This window comes from Diaphorina citri, unplaced genomic scaffold, assembly GCF_000475195.1.
Source record: "Diaphorina citri unplaced genomic scaffold, Diaci psyllid genome assembly version 1.1 scaffold4133, whole genome shotgun sequence".
Classification (NCBI taxonomy): domain Eukaryota; kingdom Metazoa; phylum Arthropoda; class Insecta; order Hemiptera; family Psyllidae; genus Diaphorina; species Diaphorina citri.
In genome coordinates, this window is record NW_007381532.1 from 6,518 (window position 1) to 19,888 (window position 13,371).

At 37.1% G+C, this 13,371-nt stretch overlaps 1 protein-coding gene across 2 annotated transcripts; it reads left to right on the forward strand.

The window, feature by feature from the left end:
• Positions 1-64: 64 nt before the first annotated feature.
• On the forward strand, positions 65-13,033 carry LOC103520821 (CAP-Gly domain-containing linker protein 4-like). 2 transcript variants are annotated; one of them, XM_026831794.1, is made up of 8 exons: positions 65-221; positions 6,261-6,394; positions 6,999-7,096; positions 8,075-8,774; positions 9,341-9,563; positions 10,495-10,522; positions 11,740-11,864; positions 12,698-13,033. In XM_026831794.1, the coding sequence occupies exons 1-8, from the start codon at positions 74-76 to the stop codon at positions 12,706-12,708; spliced, it is 1,467 nt and encodes a 488-aa protein (XP_026687595.1). In that variant the 5' UTR covers positions 65-73; the 3' UTR covers positions 12,709-13,033. The 2 variants fall into 2 exon arrangements, with proteins under 2 accessions (XP_026687595.1, XP_017304130.2); XM_017448641.2 differs by lacking the exons at positions 9,341-9,563; positions 10,495-10,522 and adding an exon at positions 11,140-11,362 and having other exon boundaries at positions 11,712-11,864.
• The last annotated feature ends 338 nt before the right edge of the window (positions 13,034-13,371 follow it).

The window sequence follows — 13,371 nt, forward strand, 5'->3', positions numbered from 1 at the left end:
TACAACAATAATGTGGACTCCCAATAATCTTTATCAATTAAATCATTATCAGCATTATAAATTTTCGTTTCAGATGATGAGCAGTTTCGAAAGCATGGGTAATGTAGCACGATCCGAGAGTGTGGCTGATCTCAATGCAGAACTTACCTTGCTAACTTTAGCAGGCTCCCGTACCCCGCGTACTGAACCTGTGGATCTCAACAGCAAGTCCTTTGGCATAGGTAGAGTACACTTTTCACACTATTTTCCGAACTTTTCTCACCCATTTTTTCTCGGATCTTATTTATACTTCTCGCATTTTTAGTCTTTTCTCAAGGAAGCTTTGCTCAGAATAATTCTTTCGTCATGATTATAATTTATTTTGTCATGCCGTCCCTTTGTCTTACCGTCTCTTTTTAACATTCTCTATAGTGGATAGGTTAACTGTAGGTAATTTAGTTAGTTGGGTATTGGGTAATTTTATGAAATCAACAGGGGCATCTAAAGATGCTGTTTCAGAAAACATATTAATTACTTACTTAAAACCATTTTTGTTTTGGAAGTTTCATAACTTCTTATTACACGACGTATTCAACATTTTCGCAGCTTTTGTATCTAATAGTACACGGATTATATTTGCAATGGTTACATCACATTAGCTTGTGTTTGTACTCTAGTTCATTTACCTTGGCATTTAATATTTTTGCGCTCTGTTGTTCATTTCGCTCAGTTTCATTTGACTCCGCTCCTATCTCTTCCTTAGCGTTCAATAATGCAGTATATTCTTTTATTTCGAACTTTCTTCAGACAAAAAGCCTATTTCACGAAGATATTTTTTCGCTTTTCTCACTTCCTACACAGCTATTACTTGCGTTTGTATTTGTACGACTTTATGGCTAGGCGAAGTGTGAGAAGTCATTCAGGAACGGGCCCCAGATTTGTGGCAAAAAGAATAGGGGTAGACCCTATTATAAAAAGTCGTCCGTTTTATGTACATCTGTTTTATATTGGTCTCACTTGACCAACAATAAAAAAATTATGTTACTAAATCGGAATTTCGGCGTCTGAAAATCTGAAGAAAGTCGAAATATGGCACTCGTCTGAAGTGTCGATATCACGACTATCATGCGTTAAAGATCAGCCCAAATTAAGGACGAAATATGAATTTCGGCCTTTGTCCCAAGCAAATATTTCCTGGCAAAGATCTTTTTCGTCCGTTTTAGTTGTTTGTCAACTAATTGGTTCTCATTAGCAACTAACTCGATATTATTTAGCAACTACATGGTTATTTTGTTTTATTGCTTACGTGTCACGCCTTGCTTGCAATACTCAGGCTACTTGTCAGGTAAACACTCACTTTATCTCTTTCTCTCTTCTGCTCGCTCCCTCTGTCTCTGTCTGCAGTATTCTTTGTTTTGCATGACCCCAGTCCCCCGTTTTCCTAACATAACCCCCTATTATCTCTGAATATAATGTTTATTCCATTAGTACAAAGTTATTTCCATGGATACTGATATTACTGATTAAAGTTAGTTATACCATCACGTGTACGAATGAAGTATCTTGGTTTTTCAACATACAAAAAAGAATAATGACTATTGGAAAAAGCAAATTTATAACTACATATTGTGTAGGTATGGTTAGGGAATTGTATAAATTATTTATTTGCCAGGTTCTTTAATTACTGTGGTATTCGTTTGACCCTGTTTTGTACTATTTGAATGATGGAGTGGTTACTTTTTCCCTGGTGTCATTTTTACTTGTCAGACAAACTTTTTTTTTTTTTTTTTTTTTTAATGAAACAAAAAATTAAGATCGTAAAGTCAAAAATCATTAATGGCCAAGATCACAGTCTAAGATTAAACTAGGTTCAACTTGTCTTCAATGTTCGCGCTAATTTGGACATGAAGAGCATTAAGCAGGAAAGAACCATCCATAAGGCAAGAATCCGCAAGAATGGTTCCTTTCTGCTTAATGCTCTTCAATTTTCTCTAACTTATATGATGCTTTTTAACCAAGTTTGCTTCACTTTTCCTTATTGAATGTACTCAGTAGACTTTAGACACTTCGTTTTCATATATTATGTATTTATTTGATTATTTCGTTTGTTTTTCGTTTTGTCGTTTTTTCCGATTTCAATGATATTGCCATCTTGTTTATTATTTTGAAATGCTACGCGAAAATTTCCCATTATTTTTTCTGTTATTATCTTAATTAATCATTTTATTAATATTACTTTTACTTTGTTTGTTTGATAATGTCTTTTGTTTCAGCTTCCAACGCTGTTGGAATATTATTTAGAACGCTCACTTTTTGAAGATTTCTTTTTTTTTTTTTAATTTTATTATTGTAATTGTTTTACAAGTATCTTCCAAAAGTATGTATTGTGAACAAACGAAATTGTGTATAAGTCGTATGATCATCTCCTAATACAGACAAAGTATTTCAAATCTAATGTAAACGTTTAGATCTAGACCTATTTATGGAGCAAGGTTTGGGTAAGTTTCAACGTGTCTTCGGTCTGGCTGTTCTGCAGACTTCTTTGATATAATTGTCATGTATTCTAACGACACTTGGCCTCGAACCACCGACCACGAGATTAGATTTACCATCTCCTAGCTTAAGACTTTCATAGATAAACAGTGTTGTTATAAACAACATAATCTAATATTACTATGTACGTATGTATGTTGTTCTAAACAACATCAAATCTGAAATTTACATGAATACGTTGTTGTTCCAAACAACAGCCTATCTGAAATCTTACTCACCCGTGTGGCTTATACACAATTTCCTATGCTATATATATGCACGATCTGCTTCTTATATGAAACACTTAGTTTTATACTCACTCTTACTGGACTATTATCTCAGATAAAACACCCAGTTTTTATGCTCACGCTTACTGGCCTAATTTCTTGAAACACCTAGCATAGTTTTCGCACTCTACTATGAAATACTGCCATAGTAACTGCATGTTATACAATTCTTAATGCTTTTCTATATTTTCTTATATGAACGAGAAATAGCTAGTTAAATTAAGTAGACACCTATACCTATGCAGATAATTAGATATTATTTCAGTCTATGATTATTTTTATGAAAATAGGTTATCATATATAAGTTTTCAATGTAGGTCGGCATTAGGGTGCTTGAACTCTCTCTGCGTGTCTGCTAACACGCTTGATATTGAAATTGTACAGAATTAGGTACTATAATTTTTCCAACATGCATAATAAAAACGTATATAATTAGGTATCTACTATAAATTCCCAAGTTATAAAAGTTCTCTGTCAAGTAAGTAGAGTAGGATAGCGATAAAATCTGAATTGGTGTTTTATCGCGATTCTAGACCGAGTTATGACATCACGTAATCCTTCAGGATTCAAGAACTCATTCGAAAACGCTTATTTTCCTTTCGCAATTTTCAATGGTGATTATTTTGGAAAATAGGAAAATGGTGCCATTTCCCAACATTACCAACTGAAAATTTCGAAAGGAAAATACAACTAAAAGTTATGAACTACCTTCAGGCCGGCCACTCGAACTCATTCGAAAACGCTTATTTTCCTTTCGCAATTTTCAATTGTGATTGTTTTGGAAAATAGGAAAATGGAACATGGTGCCATTTCCCAACATTACCAACTGAAAATTTCGAAAGGAAAATACAACCAAAAGTTATGAACTACCTTCAGGCCGGCCACTCACTATCAGTTTTGCCTGTGACAGGCATAGGTATAAGCCTGTAAGAGGCAAAACTGTTATGCAAAATCTGTCGTGAATGACATGCTTAACGTAAATCTAGAATTATTCTAATGTACATTCTGGGTACGTTACTACAAATGTGATAATGATAAGAAATTAATTAATGTGATTTATGCGTGTCAGTAGTGTCTAACGTGTTCTGTGTGTGTTACAAAACTGTTATGCAAAACCTGTCGTGAATGACATGCTTAACGTAAATCTAGAATTATTCTAAAGTACATTCTGGTACGTTACTACAAATGTGATAATGATAAGAAATTAATTAATGTGATTTATGCGTGTCATTAGTGTCTAACGTGTTCTGTGTGTGTTATCTGTGTGTCGAATTCTTACTAACGTTATTTAGGATAATAGAACATTGCATAGGATGATGAATTCTTACCTTTCTTACCAAGTGACGAACCTACTTATTTGGAAAACAAATCTGCCTATGAAAATGTTGAAATTCTTATTAGGTATTACTTGACTTGCCTACTTCGACAGTCTTATAGGGTTTCTAAAGTCATTTCCCTATACTTTATTGTGTTTTATATTGGACAAAAATTTCGAGATTAATGCTAATCTCCGCTTTGAGACTGTTTTCATTTTTATTTATTGATGATCTCGTTTCAAAAACTTAAAATTTTGTAAGTTATAAACTTTTGAAACTCAACAAGCGTTTAATGTGAAGGGCTAGAAACAGAGGCATATTTCCCTCATTCCCCTAAAAAGTGGATTAATAATCTAGTTTGTGATAATTTGATAGAAGTGTTGTATGAGGTATAAGTGACATTTAATGTCACTTATACCTCATACAACACTTCTGAAAATGTCTCATAAAATGGTAAACCATTTTGCATTTTGACGACAAAGTTCCAAGTATCTAGTGATCTCTGTGTCCCATTTCGTTAGCTCCTGGTACGTCTGTGTTTACAAATGATTTAATAAATGTTTTTTTTTACTGATTCTATTAACTCCAGTCAGTCTTTATCGAACCACGAAGCAACCAAGGTGCCTCTGTTATACTGGATCACCGCAGATCACGCGGCAATCAGATGCTCTTTAGAATTGAAATAAATCAATGAAACTCAACAAGCGTTTAATGTGAAGGGCTAGAAACAGAGGCATATTTCCCTCATTCTCCTAAAAAGTGGATTAATAATCTAGTTTGTGATAGAATACACCATATAAGTACGTTTAAAAGGGACTAAATTTTTTGATTGTTGTGACTAAATATGGAAGATTATGTAGTTCATATGGTTTAAGTTAGTTAAAACTTCAAGTTCTCGTACTTAATCAAGCGATTTCAAGATGACAAAATCGTCAGATTAATAAAATTTAGAATAATTAACATTGTTTGAGATCATAATATTTTTATATTGATCGACATTGACTACTTAGGCAATAGACACAATTTCTTTTGCAATAAACTTGAGTTAGTTCAATTCAATGTACTTGTATGTAATATTATTATCTAGTCACTCATCTTGCTTAATTTACATTTTGAAATTATTTTGTACTTTATTTTCTCTCTTGATTTACCTTCGGCTTTTGGTGCAATCGGAAATTTAAATACAAGTTCCTTAGCGGTGTCATTACGTCTAGTAGATTATTCGTTATAAACACATTATGTCTACTTGACAATCCGAAACATAACATGGCGTTGGTGTGCAATATTCTAATAATCGGATCGGTTCTTTAAATGCCCAAGTTTGAGGGTGTTATCTGTTTTCCATAAGTTAATTCTAGGTAGGTAAAAAGACTCCAACATTTGACCTATGGGTGTCGGCCAATGTATGCTATTGGGAGTCTGCGATGCACTCCAAATCTTCGCATTTAATTGAATTTATCTTGTTGAGCATGTAAATAAATATATGATTTGCTTTTAGAAAATAATGAAATTGTTGATTAAAGAACAAAATGCAAAATTCACTATTTACGTTGCCCTCTATCATACCAATTCTTCAAATTTATCCGTTCTTTCTTCAATGTAACTATTGTATCTTTAGCTTTACGTATTCTAATATTGTAGCTCTTCAAACCCTAGCTTAGTTGTTTATAATATGCTCATGAGCTGTCTTATGTCTTGACCTCTTGACTCTTGCTCATGTATTGACTTAGCATGTCCTTAGTTTTATGTTATGTGACGGCTGATGTCGTGATCATCAGATTACATGTGTATGGAATAAAAACCAACCTCAGTAGTATAGTGAACGGGTGGCACTCATGAAATATAATTTTACAAAAGAAAACCTTCAGAGAAAAATTGCTGTACTCTTGGATGGATGTTCATACCACGACTTTTTCTCCTATGAATGTTTTCTTCTGCAAAAATGTTTTTTCATGAATAAATGGAGACATTGCACGAGGAAAAGCCCAGAGGAGAAGCCAGACTTTCTTCCCACACTGAGGAGGAGGAAGAAGAGGAAGAGCGGGAAGGAGACGTAGTCAATTACCATCACTACCTCACAGTATCCTCTAGTACTCTAGTCTACTGAGTTCCGTTGTCTCATCTAGATAATTGATGTTATCCACAGCCTCGCCTAGCAGTAAGCTAGGATTCCGTATGGAGACTTTGCATGAGGAAAAGCCCAGAGGAGAAGCCAGACTTTCTTCCCACACTGAGGAGGAGGAAGAAGAGGAAGAGCGGGAAGGAGACGTAGTCAATTGCGTAAGTAGAAAACGTTTCTATATACGAAAAGAATCAGAAAACCACTTTTTTTTTAATCAGGAGGACCTTAACCCGATATTTCCACCCATTTCCCGATTTTGAAAATTTGGACCGATCGCAATACTTAATGTTGTCCGAATGAGACTGAAAAGTTCCCATCATTTTGCTGGTGTAAAGGAAGGCCCACTTTCTCGCTTGATAGTTGGAACCATTTTTCATTACATACTTCATCATGAGATTTTTCGGGAATAGAAGTTCTTTGGTTGACTGTATTTAAGTCATTCTCAACTTTCTTAATCAGGAGGACCTAAAACCGATATTTCCACCCATTTCCCGATTTCGAAAATTTGGACCGATCGCAATACTTTATGTTGTCCTAATGAGACTGAAAAGTTCCCATCATTTTGCTGGTGTAAAGGAAGGCCCACTTTCTCGCTTGATAGTTAGAACCATTTTTCATTACATACTTCATCATGAGATTTTTCGGGAATAGAAGTTCTTTGGTTGACTGTATTTAAGTCATTCTCAACTTTCTGGGCTATTTTCAATACTTTTATGAGTCTTTTTCCAGTTCATTGTACTAAAGTTCATTCTCTACTTCCAGACATCAGCGGTGACCAAGCCTCTGTCTATATCGCGTACTTTGGACTCCCTGTCAGATTTCAACACTGCCAAGGTTACAACTCCCAGCACATTCTCCAGGTACAGAAACTACAAAACTGACACTAGACAAAACTATAAATACAGTGCTGTCAAAGACAACTATTCTATTCCTTTGTATCCAGATATTGAATGCAAAACGATCAGAGTGGCATCAAAAGGGGGGAAAATTGAAAGAAAATTATATACTATGTACTATGGTTGTTCCTTCGACGACTTTTTCTCCTAGGGTTGTATACAATTTTTTGTGCCCTTTGTTTGTATACAACTATATACCCAAAGCTTCTAGGCCACGTGTATTTATGAAGGCTTTCTTCTGCAAAAGAGTCTAAATCTGTCTCTATCGCGTACTTTGGACTCCCTGTCAGATTTCAACACTGCCAAGGTCACAACTCCCAGCACATTCTCCAGGTACAGAAACTAAAAAACTGACACTAGACAAAACTATAAATACAGTGCTGTCAAAGACAACTATGCTATTCCTTTGTATTCAGATATTGAATGCAAAACGATCAGAGTGGCATCAAGAGGGGGGAAAATTGAAAGAAAATGATGTACTATGGTTGTTCTTTCAACGACTTTTTCTCCTAGGGTTGTATACAATTTTATGTGCCCTTTGTTTGTATACAACTATATACTCAAAGCTTCTAGGCCACGTGTATTTATGAAGGCTTTCTTCTGCAAAAGAGTCTAAAATAACCAAATACAACTCTTCTTGTTCTCTTCCAGTGGTTATGGATCTGAGGCTGTCTCCTCCTCGAACCTGACGAACGATGACACCTCAGATATTGAATGCAAAACGATCAGAGTGGCATCAAAAGGGGGGGGAAATTGAAAGAAAATGATGTACTATGGTTGTTCCTTCAACTACTTTTTCTCCTAGGGTTGTATACAATTTTATGTGCCCTTTGTTTGTATACAACTATATACCCAAAGCTTCTAGGCCACGTGTATTTATGAAGGCTTTCTTCTGCAAAAGAGTCTAAATAACCAAATACAACTCTTCTTGTTCTCTTCCAGTGGTTATGGATCTGAGGCTGTCTCCTCCTCGAACCTGACGAACGATGACACCCTCTCCATCAAAAGTATAAGCGACGACACGCCAGACCAAAACACACGACCAATCTCCGCCAGTCAAAGTTTCGAAACCAAATCTCCCGCACAGAACCTCCAAGAAGACAAAACCCAGCGTCACGATAGACGGAAAAGTTCCTCGGAGCTACCCGAAACATTTAACACGATAGCTTTCAATGACAAGAAACATGAGAAAGCGAAAGATGTGCTTAAATCCGACGACACAAGCAAAGTTGCAACAGAGAAACCAGAATTCAGAGGAGAAGAGCGACAGAATCCGTTCAATAAAAACTTCACTATTCCTAACTATTCCAATGATAAACTTATTAATCATTCCGACAAACTTACTAACCATTCCGAAAAACTCACTAACCATTCCATCGAAAAAGTGACTAACCATTCCAATGGTAAACCCAGCGATCCCCCTACTGTAGATAACGAAGACACACTTCCCAGCGTAACCATTACTGAGGATCTCAAATGTAAAACTCTTCCTGAAGACATGAAGTCCAGTATGTCAAGTTCCCTCACGATTAGTTCAGATATGGCCAGTAGTTCACTGACAGTTAGCTCGGAGATGGATAGCTGTTCTGATTTGGACAAACGGAGTTCGTCGTCTAGTTTAAGCAGTCATGATGAAAATAAGGTAAGAAAAACGAAGGTTATGGTGAGAGTAATTTGGTATTCCAGCGGTTAAATGCCTTATTCGAAGAAGAAGAAGAGGAAGACGAAAAGGTTGATAAAATTGTAGTTAATTAAACATGTTGTGTTTTTTCAAGAGGTTTGACAGAGGAAACTGTAGCGAAGGTCTTATCGTCCCGAAATCGAAGAGAGAATAAGGACAGAATAGGAGAATGCCAGCCGTTTCGATAATAAACCTTATCTGTTTGAACCTAGAAGAAGAAGAAGAAGAAGAAGAGGAAGACGAAAAGGTCAATAAAATTGTAGTTAATTAAACATGTTGTGTTTTTTCAAGAGGTTTGACAGAGGAAACTGTAACAACGAAAGTCTTATCGTCCCGAAATCGAAGAGAGAATAAGGACAGAATAGGAGAATGCCAGCCGTTTCGATAATAAACCTTATCTGTTTGAACCTTATCTGAAACCTTATCTGTTTAGGATGAAGTCCGCTCCTAGTGGGAATAGACCCCGCGACCTAGCGCTTACAAGGCGCTTTACCTTCCAAGCTAACTGGTGTGTTTCTCTTTCGAAGGTTGTCCGTCGGAAAAGCTCTACCCGGCGAAGCAGTCAGTCCAGAGCTTCTTATCCAATGAGTGGTGACCAAAGCTTTGATGACGTCACTCTACCTGAATGGGTTTGTCTAGGGGAGAGCGTCCTTATCAGGCCCTACAATTCGTCAGGGGTCATCGCCTATATTGGACCCACGGAGTTTGCTGCGGGCACCTGGGTTGGCGTGGAATTGGATGCTCCTGCTGGTTAGTACTAAAGAGTTTCATTTGCAAGTTTCCTATCATGCCTATCTCTTTGTTTATCTCACAGCATCAGAGTATGGTCGAGTTTTATCACCGCAGATTATCTTGGTATTGAGTTCAGGGAAATCCTCTGGTGATCTCAAAAGTGAAGCAAACTAAAAACGATGAATTCTGTCACTGAAGGCTTTCTTTAGTAAAAGACCAAGCTTTGCTCGTAGTCTCGTAGCGAGGAATGTCTGGAAATGAATGAAAGACGCTATTTCTGGAGTAAAAGACCTGGTATTCCAGAGTTAAAGCGCCCTAATGAAACAAAAAATTAAGATCGTAAAGTCAAAAATCATTAATGGCCAAGATCACAGTCTAAGATTAAACTAGGTTCAACTTGTCTTAAGGCTTCTTTAGTGAAAGACCAAACTTAGCTCGTAGCGAGGAATGTCTGGAAATGAATGAAAGGCGCTACTTCTGGAGTAAAAGACCTGGTACTCCAGAGTTAAAGCGCCTTAATGAAACAAAAAATTAAGATCGTAAAGTCAAAAATCATTAATGGCCAAGATCACAGTCTAAGATTAAACTAGGTTCAACTTGTCTTCAATGTTCGCGCTAATTTGGACATGAAGAGCATTAAGCAGGAAAGAACCATCCATAAGGCAAGAATCCGCAAGAATGGCTCTTTTCTGCTTAATTTTCTCTAACTTATATGATGCTTTTTAACCAAGTTTGCTTCACTTTTCCTTATTGAATGTACTCAGTAGACTTAAACAAAGGAGCTACTGAATTTGAACTTTTTGACCTTATTTTAGCTTTTAAAGAAATAAACGAAGCCTGAAACTGATAACCTGGGTATTGTAGTTCGAATTTCATCACCGACACAAAAAAAAAAAATAAAAATAAAAGAGAAAAATGACGTAATCGAATATTTGTCCTTGATTTCCAGGTAAAAACGACGGAACAGTCCAAGGTACCAGATACTTCGAAGCCTGAAACTGATAACCTGGGTATTGTAGTTCGAATTTCATCATCGACACAAAATAAAAGAGAAAATGACGTAATCGAATATTTGTCCTCGATTTCCAGGTAAAAACGACGGAACAGTCCAAGGTACCAGATACTTTGAGTCCCGACCCAAGCACGGGATATTTGTTCGGGCTGATAACCGAATGTTCATATGATTTTTCTCCTCCGTCCCGAATATCAAACCACTATTGCTTTTCAAATCCCCCCTGTTGGTCATTGAAGTTAAAAGCCTTATTCGAAGAAGAAGAGGAAGACGAAAAGGTTAATAAAATTGTAGTTAATTAAACATGTGTTTTTTCAAGAGGTTTGACAGAGGAAACTGTAACAACGAAAGTCTTATCGTCCCGAAATCGAAGAGAGAATAAGGACAGAATAGGAGAATGCCAGCCGTTTCGATAATAAACCTTATCTGTCTGAACCTTATCTGAAACCTTATCTGTTTGAACCTTATCTGAAACCTTATCTGTTTAGGATGAAGTCCGCTCCTGGTGGGAATAGACCCCGCGACCTAGCGCTTACAAGGCGCTTTACATTCCAAGCTAACTGGTGTGTTTCTCTTTCGAAGGTTGTCCGTCGGAAAAGCTCTACCCGGCGAAGCAGTCAGTCCAGAGCTTCTTATCCAATGAGCGGAGACCAAAGCTTTGATGACGTCACTCTACCTGAATGGGTGTGTCTAGGCGAGAGTGTCCTAATCAGGCCCTACAATTCGTCAGGGGTCATCGCTTATATTGGACCCACGGAGTTTGCTGCGGGCACCTGGGTTGGCGTGGAATTGGATGCTCCTACTGGTTAGTAGAGTTTCATTTGCAAGTTTCCTACCATGCCTATCTCTTCGTTTATCTCACAGCATCAGAGTATGGTCGAGTTTTATCACCGCAGATTATCTTGGTATTGAGTTCAGGGAAATCCTCTGGTGATCTCAATCCTGAGTTGCCAAAACTCGGCCTGAGTTGAAATATGTATTAGCAATGAAGTCAAAGTAGCTACTGAATTTGAACTTTTTGACCTTATTTTAGCTTTAAAGAAATAAACGAAGCCTGAAACTGATAACCTGGGTATTGTAGTTCGAATTTCATCACCGACACAAAAAAATAAAAGAGAAAATGACGTAATAGAATATTTGTCCTTGATTTCCAGGTAAAAACGACGGTACAGTCCAAGGTACCAGATACTTTGAGTCCCGACCCAAGCATGGGATATTTGTTCGGGCTGATAAGTTGATTCAGGATAGACGTGGTAGAGCTATGAGGTCCGGGGGTACAGGTGCAATGAGAAGAAGTACTAGTCGAGGTAAGTTCTAGTTTGTACAATGATTGAGATCCGAAATCCCTTAAATTCATGTAAAAGAAAAGAAGAAAAGTTGAATTTGCTAGGGTTCCTTAAGCTAAAACCAGAGTGGAAATTAGAGCAAAGGGCATAGAGCATCGAGCTTGTAAAGGGAAGCGACAAGCGACGAATTCAAACCATACAGAGCCGAGAGGGGAAAAAAATGTTCTCTCTTCCACTCAGTTTTTAGCTTTAGTCCGTTGGATATTCTTCCTTAATGATCATGAATATTGAAGACTAAGGCTGAAAACCAGCGTATTATGGGATATTTGTACGGGCTGATAAGTTGATTCAGGATAGACGTGGTAGAGCCATGAGATCCGGGGGTACAGGTGCAATGAGAAGAAGTACTAGTCGAGGTAAGTTCTAGTTTGTACAATGATTGAGATCCAAAATCCCTTAAATTTATGTAAAAGAAAAGAAGAAAAGTTGATTTTGCTATGGTTCCTTAAGCTAAAACCAGAGTGGAAATTAGAGCAAAGCGCATAAAGCATCGAGCTTGTAAAGGGAAGCGACAAGCGACGAATTCAAACCACACAGAGCCGAGAGGAAAAAAAAAAATGTTCTCTGTTCCACTCAGTTTTTAGCTTTAGTTCGTTGAATATTTTTCCTTAATGATCATGAATATTGAAGACTAAGGCTGAAAACCAGCGTATTATCGCGCTCGTACCCATTACTCACGGTCAACCACAGTGCAATAAGATCCAAGGGTTAGAAGCTCATACGGTATTATTTGTTTGTCTTAGGTGATGGACTGAACAGATCTCGGTCCCGGAGTGAGAGAAGTACTAGTCGAGGTAAGTTCTAGTTTGTACAATGATTGAGATCCGAAATCCCTTAAATTTAGGTAAAAGAAAAGAAGAAAAGTTGAATTTGCTATGGTTCCTTAAGCTAAAACCAGAGTGGACTTTAGAGCAAAGCGCATAGCGCATCAAGCTTGTAAAGGGAAGCGACAAGCGACGAATTCAAACCATACAGAGCCGAGAGGAAAAAAAACATGTTCTCTGTTCCACTCAGTTTTTAGCTTTAGTCCGTTGGATATTTTTCCTTAATGATCATGAATATTGAAAACTAAGGCTGAAAACCAGCGTATTATCGCGCTCGTACCCATTACTCACGGTCAACCACGGTGCAATAAGATCCAAGGGTTAGAAGCTCATACGGTATTATTTGTTTGTCTTAGGTGATGGACGGAAAGACAACTCCTAAAGTGATTAATATTAATTTAATGCCATCTTCAATCGAAATCAAATTCGGATGAACTTGGGTGTACCTTCGAAAACCCCAAAATTGAAAACTGGGGACATTGCATGTACCTTTTTTAGGAGCTAAAAAACAATCAGAAAAACAACTTTAAATCAGAGGAACTTGATTGAAATCACCCAACATTTTGATTTTACATTATAGTTTTATCGTATCTTTTTGCAGACCGAGTTTGGTCGTATTGCCATCAACATTTGCTACGGACGTC